The sequence below is a fragment of the Pistacia vera genome, unplaced genomic scaffold (genome assembly GCF_008641045.1).
Source record: "Pistacia vera cultivar Batoury unplaced genomic scaffold, PisVer_v2 Contig151, whole genome shotgun sequence".
NCBI classification, from domain to species: Eukaryota; Viridiplantae; Streptophyta; class Magnoliopsida; order Sapindales; family Anacardiaceae; genus Pistacia; species Pistacia vera.
The window spans coordinates 1,133,383-1,145,843 of record NW_022195586.1 but is presented as its reverse complement, the minus strand read 5'-3'; the positions used below and the strand labels follow the sequence as shown (position 1 = coordinate 1,145,843).

General features: G+C 38.5%; 2 protein-coding genes across 3 annotated transcripts; both read right to left on the bottom strand.

Annotated features, from left to right (window-relative positions):
• Positions 1–1,613: 1,613 nt before the first annotated feature.
• Positions 1,614–3,359, bottom strand: LOC116124290 (40S ribosomal protein S20-2). The gene is made up of 4 exons (XM_031409996.1): positions 3,236–3,359; positions 2,877–3,013; positions 2,527–2,640; positions 1,614–1,971 (listed from the first exon to the last, which is right to left on the bottom strand). The coding sequence occupies exons 2-4, from the start codon at positions 2,986–2,988 to the stop codon at positions 1,829–1,831; spliced, it is 369 nt and encodes a 122-aa protein (XP_031265856.1). The 5' UTR covers positions 2,989–3,013; positions 3,236–3,359; the 3' UTR covers positions 1,614–1,828.
• A 2,985-nt stretch (positions 3,360–6,344) lies between these two features.
• Positions 6,345–7,851, bottom strand: LOC116124301 (UDP-glucuronate 4-epimerase 2-like). 2 transcript variants are annotated; one of them, XM_031410015.1, is made up of 2 exons: positions 7,369–7,851; positions 6,345–6,999 (listed from the first exon to the last, which is right to left on the bottom strand). In XM_031410015.1, the coding sequence occupies exons 1-2, from the start codon at positions 7,733–7,735 to the stop codon at positions 6,500–6,502; spliced, it is 867 nt and encodes a 288-aa protein (XP_031265875.1). In that variant the 5' UTR covers positions 7,736–7,851; the 3' UTR covers positions 6,345–6,499. The 2 variants fall into 2 exon arrangements, with proteins under 2 accessions (XP_031265875.1, XP_031265874.1); XM_031410014.1 differs by having other exon boundaries at positions 6,345–7,851.
• Positions 7,852–12,461: the final 4,610 nt, after the last annotated feature.

Sequence of the window (12,461 nt, the reverse complement as noted above, 5' to 3'; positions counted from 1 at the left end):
AGACGCGTTTTAGGTTTGAGTAAAGGTTCTTGGGCCTGAAAACAAAACCGTGAAGAGCTAGGCTTCGGAGTCGCGCCATCCAGACACAATATCTTGATAGTATTAGGCCGACTGTGGGCCAAGGTGTTACAAAGACAATTCAGAAATCCTAGCACTTCACGAAACCAATTGAAAACACATGGTTATCAACATTAACTTTTGAAAAGGTGGTGTATGGCATCAGTATGCAATGGCTCAATAAGCAATTAAGTAAATTTTGGCATTATGGGAGGGGAGCATCGATCAAAGAGAGCAAATTTAGAGAGAGCTAGTGTACTAGACATAAGTGCATTACACTTTTTTGAGTAATACTAACCTTACAAAGAGGCATACAAAGAGTCATATAAAGAATCAAATCCAGCCCTTTAAATTCATGATTGCCTTTTTCTCTCTCTCTTTTTCCCTTCTTTCAATGGTTGGATTTGACTTTTTGTATGACTCTTTGTATGCCTCTTTGTAAGGCTAGTATTACTCTACTTTTTTTCTTTGATCAGGTTTTATCCACTGGGTTTTTTGGGCATGGATTTTAATGAGGCAGTATTGAACACATCCAACTCCATTATACAGTTTATCATGTAATTATGTTTATTTGCTTAAGGTTTTTGGTCCCACTGCATTTTTCCCAAGTCAAATATAATTATCTGTGTATTGTGGATTTTATTTGGTAGAGATCCAAGGAGTATTGTAAGAACGTGGATCTACCACCACTTGAGACTTTTTCGTCATCCCATTGCCACCTTTTGACACATGGCAAAAAGTTTGTATATGCTTGCTAAATATGTCACACCTACTACCTAGCGGCTAAATGACAGGTTTTAATTAGTTTAGGGGCGGCAAAGACCACTATATAAACCCGTTCCCTCCTTGGATTTTGCAGTACTGATCTGAGAAATAAATCAATGAGAAGGAAACAACACTTCACCCCTTCTATCGTTCTTCTACTCATAACAGTCTCTTATCTTTCATTTATTACATTTTAGTCCTTATTATTATTTAATATTTCCTCAATTAGTTTACAACAAATATAATGCCTTTTCCCAATAAATAATTTATTGCAATCTGATAATTTCTTTTTGACAAAATGCTTTTGCCTGATTTTTCTGTTCATGCATGACTTACCCAACCAGTGACATACCGCACAAGGCCTTCACACCTACCAGACACCATAATGCCTGCTAATTCCTAAAAAAACACTTTTGAAAAAAGGGTAATTACCCATGCAAGAACCTCTTAAAAATATCTAATTACCAAGGTTTAATCATGTAATCAGTAATCACTAAAGAACATCAGAGTTCAGCTGTCAGTCAATGAATTGCAATTTGACTCTTAAGCTCAACTATAATTCTTTTCTTGGTTCCAATACTGGGAATACAACATTCAATCAAAACAAAAGCGCACTGGCGTATTACTGAAATTCATGATAATTAACTGAAAACTTCTGAAGCCATTGTCCATGTCAACCCAGCAGCAGCAGGTTAAGCCAATTAGCTTAGCACCAAATTTTGCAAGAAAAGATTGCCATTGTATTTAATATCAAAATTAAACATCCAAAACATTAACTTAAAGAAAGAAAATTGCGAGTAAACAAAATCCCTCTCCACAAAACATAGAACATAATCGTTAACTTCAAAAATAGTATGGAAAAAACAAACTAGAGTTTTCACCTACAACAACCATTAAAAACATTAATTCTTAACAAATATCTTCCAAGCAGACAGTAAGACAGGGAGGGAAGATTACTTCTGAATCACTAAGAACTAAATAGTGCCAGAAAGGAAGTCGGAAACATTTAAGAGTCAGCGATAGTAACTTCCACCTCAACACCAGGTTCAATTGTAATGGAAGTGATCTGCTTCACCACATCGGGGGAGCTGAAGAGGTCAATAACTCTCTTGTGAACACGAAGCTCAAATCTATCCCAAGTGTTGGTTCCTGAAAACAATATGGCCATAACGAATTATCTTTTGATAAAAAGCATGAAAGCCATTCTAAAAATCCAAAGTGCATGCTATGCCAACTGCACATTACCATACACCCGTATTGCCTTAAGTATAGAAACAAGGACCCTCACACCCCTGGAGGACCCAGGCACTATTTTACCCACAACTTATAGTAGCTCATTTATACCTTAATTGTCAGAAGAAAGAATCAAATTGTGTAACTAAAACTAAGCATACAAATGCTTGGAAAGACTGAATGGGTCTCCAAATAAAAAATTGATTCACCACTCTGTTTCCTAAAGTTACTCAGTTAAAAGGAGTCATGGAACATGTGACAAATTCTTTCAGGTTCACATTTTTCTTCAATTAAGAAAACCTTACCGAATGTCATACATATGAAAATGAGGCTTAACAGAAGGTCTCGTCAAGGAAAATATCCATTTATACATATTTTAAAGAACTTTCAACACTGGAACAGAATTAACAAAAGAAATCCAAGCAACTAATTTAAAATGCAAATATGTTTAAATAGTCTTGAGATCAATACCTTCACCACAAGGAGACTTCCTAGTGGTAATGTGAAGAACCTTGGTTGGCATTCTCACAGGTCCCTTAACCCTCAATCTCTTATCCTTGGCACCACGAACTAAATCCGCACAGACTAATATAACCACAAAAAAGCGCCGTAAGAATAGCTTAAAAAAATTCCTACCATACCATACTTAAGTTGCCATTCTACTGCAAATTCAGATATAAACAAAATCATAGAGCATGAATAAGCTCCAAACCATAACCATTACAACAAGGCTATGATCTGATAACAAAGCATCATTATGCGAAATAAAATAATAATCATATGGGTGTGATTGGATTGCAAAACACAGACGAAAAAATTACCTTTCTCGAGATTTTTCACATTCTTCGAGGAAAGAGTGATTCTTATCTTGTGAATCTGCTCTTGGGGCTCCTCCAAACCCGGCTTGGTTGGTTTGATTCCGTAGGCCGCCATTGTTTGTAGACTATTCTAGGGCTTACTGAGAATATAATAGCCAAAATTCATTCAAAATATGCAACTAACAAGTGCTCTTCAATCACATAAACTAAATAATTTAATTTTCAGATTAACAGAAAAATGAATCAGTCTTCGAGTGTTGAAACACGAATGAAACGGGAAAAACAGTACATAAAACAAGGCACATAAACAAAACAAAGTCGTCATAATTCTGTCAAACATAGAGGGAGAGGGAGAGAGATACCTAGATTGTGAGAGAGAAGGGAGCTGCTGCAGCTTCTGCTTTGTGAAACAATGGCCAGTTCCAATAAAATGTTGCGAGGGTTATATATGTGTAGTGTTATTACTAGGGTTAGGGTTTTTGTTTCGATCTCAATCTCTTCGGCTGGGTAATGGGCCTTCAAGTTGCTTTGTCAGAGTTTAAGCCTGGCCCAAGTTCTAAACCTTGCTTGTTTTTCCATGGAAAATTCCAACCCCACTAATTAGATCAGCTACCATTTTCAAAATCAAACAAGGGTAAATTTGTAATAATTAAAAAATAAATAAAATAAAATTTCATTAGACATCGATATTGAAAAATCAAGGTTCAGTCACTAATAAAAGCTTCAAGAAATTGGTCCAAAGAACAATAATAAAACTATCATTTATCATAAAGTTCTTCTCACAAGTTAAATTTTTCATCAAGCGATCAAAAAATATCATCACAGATCCAATTTATCATAAAGATCTCTTTTTCAGAAGTTAAATTTTTCATATTATAAATTTCATCAACCTACATACACCTCTTCTCTTAACTTTGGTAGTAAATGAATTTGTTGATTAACCTCTCCCTTCGTTGTCGAATGATAAATCTTTTAACCACTAGGGTTAGTTATACTTAGGGGTAATATATACCACGTTTGTGTGATTATCTTAGTTCATTAGGCTTGTAGGGTATTCCGTAGTCCTTAGGATTAGGCAGGTTTCAATGTGGGTCTGGATATCTCAAATACCTTTTTTGGGTTTATAAGTTGAGCTTATAAGCTAGTTTGACCAAGTATATTATCACATTATTTCTATTTAATTTTAAAATTCTATCATACAATTTATTAATTGATAAAATAATATAATATCTTTTTTAGTCATTTTGATAATAAAATGTAATTATAAACCACATTTTACCAAACACATCAATTACTTACCAGTAACTTATAAATACTTTAATCAAACACATAATTACTTAAATTTTAAATGTTTATAAGCTCAAATTAGCCTATAAGTACTAAATACTTATAAGTTAATTTTCATAAGTTCGGTCAAACAGGCTCTAAGCTTTAAAACTTAATCTGGGAAATGAATTTAAGCTTATAATTTATTTTTATAAATCTTATTTAACAGAAGATTTAGACAAACACGGCTCCGTTTGGTTCACAATTTTGTGTTTTTGGGAAAAGTTTTTTTAAAAAAGTTAAAAAAAAGTTGAATTGGGCGGGTATTACGATGTTAGATTTATAAATTAATAAGATACCCCCTATGTTTATTTTTTTACAAAAAAACCCCTATAATAAAACATTAAAAGTTAACAAAAACACCCCCAATCCACCCTCAAATACGGACAACCGGCCACCACCGCCGGAGGGTGGCCGAAGTCGTTGTATCGGCACATGACTGGCTGGATCTTGTCGGTCGTGCGCCGATATGGCATTTTCCGACCAGATCCACGGTGGATCTAGCCGGCAAAGGCCAGATCTAGCCATTGACGGCCAGATCCGGCCGTATTTGCTTGTCAACGACGGCCAACAAACGATCGTCGTTTATGGTCAACAACGACCGTTTGTTGGCCGTTGTTACCGACTAGTTACGGCCAAAGATCTGGTAGTCAATGGCCAGATCTTTGGCCTTAGATCTGGCCGGAAAAGGCTAAATCGGCCCACTACCGGCCAGATTCAGCCGGTAGTGCACCATCCTACCAGATTCCGACCATTTTCCGGCAATGGTGGCTGGAATCTGGTAAATGTGGATTGTTGGGGTGTTTTTATAATTTTTAAAAAAATATTTAAGGGTATTTAATTAAATTAACAAATTTAAGAGGTTTAAAAAAAGTTAAATAATATTGTGAGTTTTTGGGTATTTTACTTTTTAACTTTTTTTGAAATACTAAAAATAGTATTCCCAAAAACCAACCAAACGAAGCCAATTTTTTTAATATATTAATATTATTAATATTTTTTTAGTAGCCTTAATAACAAACAAGCACCATGAGCTCAATAAGTTAAAAGTTCAGAGCTCAAAAAATTTATTGAATTCATTCGGAAACGGCATATCAAGATTATTATGACTAGTTTAAAAGAAACAAATTTCCCTGAATACGAACATCTGAAAACAATAGAAGCAACAATAGTAGCTTTCAAATGGCTATAATACAATCATTCAATGAACCACATTAGCCATGGAATATGGTAGCAAATCTTCCAACTGCTACTGCCAAAACTACACTAGAATGACATGTAGCTGTGGTAGTACATCCACTGTGATTGCCAAGAAAACTGTAATGAAAAAAGAAGAGTGGGAGTGGGGAAGAGAGCTGGGAAAGAAGATACAACATCCAAAGTGTCCAGAGATTGTAGTAATAACATCACATCCAAAATGTCTCCAGAGCAGGCTAATTGTTCACACAAATCCAATAACAATAAACAACAATCACACATGAAAAACAAAACAAATCAAGCATTCCTTCATTTGAAATAAAATTTGTTGAAAGATGAGTACACCAGAGCATGCACGAGTATAGAACCTTCAATTTTAGGCGCACTGCAATATCCACTGGTGCATATTCCAAAGTGTTCAATCTCCTGCAGTCTAGTATAAGCTCTAAGATTGTGTGCATGTTAGCTACACGTATTTTACTATACTCGGCTCCTTAAATTTCTATTCTCACAATTAAAAGTTTCCACAAAGGAGACTACCTTTTTTTCCATCAATTCCGGGTTTTGTCCAGCCTATATGAAAAATACAAAGTAGCCCAATAGAAGAGCCAAATGATCCTCTCCTTTGGTGTAAGTCTACCGTTAATGCAACAATTAAATTAAAATAATTAATTAGCTGGCCAAAAACTAAAAGAAAACTTCAATTTTCATATTATTATTGTATAACAAAAATACATAAAACACAATTAAGCTTACATTCTTCACAGCAACATGTAGAAGACAATAATTTCACAGGAAAACCCAAGACAGGCGCATGCTATTATTGAAACTCCAAACGATGATTATAGAAGCTTTCAGATGATCAGATGTCCCAAATTAACAGATCATGACTGTAATGACTAAAGTACAAATCATAGAAAGAAAAAAAAAAAAAAACAATGTGGAATATGAGAGAGATGCTTCTGGTTTCTCTATCTAATTCATATAAGCCCTGCAAAGAATGCACATCAACCATGAAACCTTCACTATCGTGGTTCAAGTATCAGGAATCAAATCAAATAAAGATTCATAAGATCCTACCACAGATCCACAAAAGAACTCATTTACACAGCACTCTTCTTGCCTGATGGTGAGTAGTAGTCTAGATACCATCTCACAAACTTCTTCAACCCAGCCTGCAAATCTGTTTTGGGCTTATACCCAAGCTCCCTCTGTGCCAAACTAACATTAGCATGAGTAAACAACACATCCCCATTTGCCGGCATTGGTAACACAATCTTCTTTGCCTTCACCTTCAACAACTTCTCCAACGTGCTAACAAGCTTACCAACAGGCTCCGGTGTCGTATTCCCAAGATTAAACACTCTCAATTGCGCCGGTCCCCTCTTCTTCCCACCACTTCCTGTGCTTTTCTTTGCAGTATCCAGTGCCGCCAAGCAACCCTTCACAATATCATCAATGTAGGTAAAATCCCTAGCCACAGTACTATGATCAGGACCTTCAAATATCACCACATTCTTTCTTTTCAAAATATTCCTTGTGAAAAAGAAATAAGCCATATCCGGCCTACCCCACGGACCATACACAGTGAAAAACCTCAACCCTGTAATTGACAAACCATAAATGTGATTATAAGTATGTGCAATTTCTTCACCTGCCTTCTTACTAGCAGCATATAAACTCGAAGGCTGATCAGTCCGGTCTTTCTCCGAAAAGGGTATTTTAGTATTTAGTCCATAAACTGAACTGGAAGAAGCCCATACAATAGCAGGCTGTGGATTTGCAAATTTACAAACTTCAAGCACATTAACAAACCCAGCAATGTTACTGTTAACATAAGAACTTGGATTCTTCATTGCATAACGAACACCGGCCTGAGCCGCTAAGTGCATTACGTGGCTAAATTTAACTAACCCAAAAAGCTTTTTCAACAACAAAGAATCATTAATATCACCTTCAACAACAAACACACCTGCGCGTTCAAGAAGCGAAGCGCGTCCACGTTTCAGTGACGTGTCATAGTAATCATTAAAATTGTCGAGTCCAACGACGCCGTCACCGCGTCTGCGCAATGCGGCAGACACGTGGGTGCCGATGAAGCCAGCGGCGCCAGTGACGAGCACCACACGACCGCCGGCGCGGGAGCGGGGGCGAGCGGAGTGGAGCACGCGGTACTCCCAGTCGGCGCCGCCCCAGAGACGGCGGCGAGAGGAGTCGGAAGAAGAGGGAGGGTGGTAGAAGAAGAAGTAAATGAGGGAAAGAAAGAGCAAAGACCAAAAGAGGAGTTTGGTGATGGAAAAATGGTAACGAAAGCGGTGAATGTAAAGGGGTTTGTCCATTTTCTGGAGAAAGTGATAGAAAAATGTAAAATTTCAGTGAATCATTATTTGGTTTTTAGGGTTTTCGATTACAATGTGAATGAAAATCTGTTATAAATTTAGAAACATTTGGTTGTTGGTGTTGTTTATCAAAGTGAAGGAAGTTGGACTGTTAAAGAGTTGGGTTTTCTGTTTGTGAAAGAGAGAGAGATATGATCATGAAATTAATCAAGTCTAATTGTAGTTTAAATCCTAACAGATGTCCTGCCACGTGTCCTCTCGTCACTCTCAAATCAAAAGATTCAATCACAGTTTAAGATGAGATAAAATTTGATTGGGTAATTAAGTGTATTTAGTTTGGTCTTGATAACAGAGAAGTTAATCCTATAGATTAAAAAATAAATAGATAAATAAATTTGAAGAATTTTTTTTTTTAAATCTAGCTGGCTGAGAGAAATTAGGACATTAATTATATCTTAAATATAAGGTTTTAAAAATTAAAAGAAATATCTTATCAATCTCTTTTGTATTTAAAAAAAAAAGTTAGTTTAATACCAAGAAATTGGAAATAATTTATTGGTTAGTGTAGAAATTTATGAATAATAAATCCACCGGCAGGAGCAAGTTGAGAGGGGCAATGTGATTCTGCAAATCTGTTATTTTCATTTTCAGATTATCAACTTGCAATTTAATTATTCATATTTCTTACTTTGGTTATTTCCCCAGATATTGAGAAGAGAGCAGGCATCCTTTGTCTATCATCTTCAGTGCATGTGCCTAGATCTGTCTAACATCTAATTTACCCAAAATCTTATTTTATATTCTGTTATGCCTAAAAAATCAAGGCTGATGTAAGCTTACATCAACTAGCTCCAATCAGAATTTAGGAAGGTTTTGCCCTGGCCATGGATTGCCACATCACCCCAAGACAGAGAGAATACGACTGTCACCAACTTGACAGATTCAGGTTTTGTCTATAAGTGAATGGGAGTCGTACACTTGTCCAATCCCTAGGTAACTTGAGGATATATATTAAGTTATCAACCAATGGGAGGCACGGAAGGACTTGCACAGCAACTACCCACTTACAGATTTGTAATCATTACCTTGAATTCCTCTACTATAAATAGAGGACTCCCCCTTTCATTTTCGGGATTCTGATACAGAAAACTCACACTTTGATTGTAATCTATATTTTCAAAGCAAAGATAACCTACGAGAAAGAGACTGACTTGATATTCTATCTGAATAATCAATCGTTATACCTCTGCTTACTGTTCGTTATATGCGACCTCTTGTAATCTCTCATATATAAAATAACAGTGGACGTAGGACTTGCATTAAGCATCCAAACCACTTCAAAAATCGTCTTTTATTTATTATTCAGTCTTTGCATTAAATTATCATATTTATTCACGTGTAATTTCTAAGACTAGCTTAGCACTTTGCACGTGCGAGTCATTGGTGTCAAAATCAAGCATCAACAGTTTGGCGCTAAAAGGAGAGCCTGATTTAGTATCCGCTCTTCATAAGGAATCTCTGATCAACCAGTTCTATTCGCAAACAAATGGCTCGTGGTCTTGAAGCTGAGCGAGCTAGCACTAGCAACAAGGAGATCCTTTGGGCGTAGGATGATGCCCCTCCTAAGGTACCTCCAATTTCGCAGAGTACTATGGCGGATATTCCCTCGAGCTCACAGCTCGACCCAACTGTGAGGAATTACTTAGAGAGGTTCACAATACTCTCCAAACGGTCAACCAAAGGCTAGATCGTTTGGATCATGTTGTACCAGCTAATTCTGATAAAGTGGTGCCACCGTCGAAGGCGCCTGTAGGTCATGCTAAAGCACGAAAATGGGCGAAAGCCCATGGTGTGCGCACTACAATGCTTAAAGATAAAGGGAAGCAAGTGGCCGATAATGTGCCAAAAGGCTCCAAGGGACCAGCGAACCTTGGTCGTGAAGCAGGTAGAATACATATGGCTTTGCGACTTGACGGTATGTCACATCATGAGCCGTCCCACGCCACATCTCATGGGCTCCCCCACAAGAGTGCAAGGCAGGGAGATTCCCATTATCATCGGCGTGATGGTTCCAACCATCACCATGAAGGAAATGCCCACCATCCACGGGTCGATTTTGACCACCGTGGAGGTCAGGATAGCTCCTCTAGCCATTCCATGCTTTCGCATGGCTCAAGCCAGCGTGTGTCAAGGTATGCTGGAGGATTCGTCCAAGGTGAGAAAGAGTCTGACCTGCGGTCTTTCTTCAATCGTAATTGTGAGGGTCAAACCCACGTTGCGAAAAGTGATCCCCAAGTAGCTCCGCTTCCTCATATTGAGGAGTTACAGCGAGCTTTGAATCAAATTAGAGCTCAACAGAATGAGCGAGGGCAGGTCGTTAAGGCGTTTCCCTTTTTTCTAGCAGTATTGACTACTCCTCTCCTGTCAAGATTCAGAATGCCCGACATGCGAGCATTCGATGGGAATTCTGATCCGCAAGATTATCTCTATGAGTTTAACGACCTCATGAAGCTTCACCAAGTTTTCAACTTGGTTCAATGTCGCTGCTTAGCAGTAACTCTGACTGCCCAAGCCAAGCACTGGTTTAGATTGCTTCCACCAGGATCTATTAATTTGTGGCAGCAAATGAGTTCATTATTTTTTAGACACTTCCAGGCTAATAGGAAGTTCTTAATGCCATTAAGCTATCTGAGCAATATACGACAGGAAAGGAATGAGTCCCTCTCGTCTTATATCGACAAGTTCCACAAAGAGCTACATAAGGTGACTAATACACTTGAAGAGTCAGTTCAGACTCTTATTATTGCGAGAGTTCGCCTGCAAACCAACCTAGGGAAGAAGCTACAATCTGAGGATAATATTTCCCTCACCCGTTTCTACAACCTCACTGAGAAGTATCTCAAAATTGAAAATTCAGTGGCTGCCTTGAATCGCCACAACCCCGAGTCCTTCGACAAGCGCTCTTAGTCAGAGGGATGAAAACTGGGGGGAAGGTAGTAGAAAGCCTGATCGCAGATGGGCTAATGACGATCAAAGAAAGGGAAAGAAACAACGGTTTGAGCCCAAGAAATCTTATGCCTAGGTTTCTCATCGCAATCGCGAAAAGAATCAGTATACTCCGCTAATGCATTGGTATCAGCTATTCTGGATAAATCATAAGAAGCTAGTATGCTCGGAGAGTTGCTGACCATGAATAATCCCCCTTTAGCAGGAACAACAAGAAATATTGTCGTTATCACCGGGATAATGGGCACCATACCGATGAATGTCAGGCTTTTAAGCAAGCGATTAAGGACCTCATTAAAAATGGGCACTTCAAGGAGTATGTTGATAGTCTAACTCCCACTCGGGAGAAGGACCAAAGGGACTAGGGGAAGAAGCGCCATGGTCGCAAGAGCCTCCATTTTTTCATAATGATATTTAAAGGGCCTCACCTTACGGGGAATTCTCGAAGTGCTCAGGAGAAGTACGCTCGAGAAGCTCACCATAACCCCGTGAGTGTGATGAACACGGTGTTGTGACCTGTAAAAGTGCACAAAAATGAGGAGATCACCTTCTCAGAAAAAGACGCGGTATGATTGCATCACCCCCATGAGGATGCACTCGTTTTCGCGCCTGAAATAAGTTGGTGCAAAGCCCACAAGATGTTAGTGGATAATGGTAATGCTGTGAATATCCTATTTCAACGAGCATTCAAGGAAATGCAATTGAACGAGGCAGATTTGAAGCCTGCCTTTATCCCCTTTTATGGTTTTATAGGGGATCATTTGATTCCCAAGAGAACAATTGTACTTCCTATCACTTTGGGTGAGACCCACAAAGTGACTAAGATGACCGAGTTTTTGGTAGTAGAATGTCCATCCACTTTCAATGGCATATTGGGACGACCTCTACTCGGAACTTCAAGGTTGTCATCTCCATCTATCGTCTAAAGATGAAATTTCCCACACCGACAGGGTGCGGGGAAGTTAAGGCCTCTCAAAAGTAAATCTCGCAACTGCTATGTAAGAGCAGTGCAAATGGCATGCAAAGAGAAAGGGAAGTCGATCGGCTTTCCTGAGCAGGTTATGACGATCAGCAAGATCGAACCACAGCCAAGTCTAGTGGAACACAATTTAGATCCTTGGGTTCAAGAGAAGTATTCCCACAGTGGGCCTGTTGAGACTCTTTGTGAGGCATCGTCGACCAAAGCAAGATGACCCGTATATTGAGAATCGAAAGTAATCTCAGCCCTCAGCTCGCTGCCAATTTGACAAGCATCCTCAGAAAGAATATTGATGTTTCTGCCTGAACTTTTGCTGACATGGTCGAGATCAACCCGAATGTGATATGTCATGCACTCAACATCAACAGTGAGATCAAGCCAGTTCACCAAAAAAAAAGAACCCTATACCCAGAGCGTTATGCTGCTCGTAAGGTTGAGATAGATAAGCTCCTATTAATCGGGTTTATTCAGGAGTCTTATTACCTTATTTGGGTTGGCAATCCTGTTTTGGTGAAGAAACCCAATAGCAAATGGCGAACTTGCATTGATTTCACCAACCTCAACAAAGCCTATCTAAATGACAGGTTCCCTTTGCCTAGAATTGATCAGCTCGTTGATACCACTTCTTAGTGCGAGTTGTTAAGTTTTGTGTATGCCTACTCGGAGTATAATCAAATCCTGATATACGCATCCGACGAGGAGCATACCTCGTTCATTACGGATCGAGGACTATACTGTTAT

Excerpts from the sequence above, each read along its gene's own strand:
- LOC116124290 (XM_031409996.1), bottom strand. The coding sequence starts at position 2,988 with ATGGCGGCCTACGGAATCAAACCAACCAAGCCGGGTTTGGAGGAGCCC. Across the intron at positions 2,641-2,876 it reads TGTGAAAAATCTCGAGAAAG|TCTGTGCGGATTTAGTTCGT; the intron begins GTAATTTTTTCG and ends TGGTTATATTAG. Across the intron at positions 1,972-2,526 it reads GAAGTCTCCTTGTGGTGAAG|GAACCAACACTTGGGATAGA; the intron begins GTATTGATCTCA and ends TATTGTTTTCAG.
- LOC116124301 (XM_031410014.1), bottom strand. The coding sequence starts at position 7,735 with ATGGACAAACCCCTTTACATTCACCGCTTTCGTTACCATTTTTCCATC.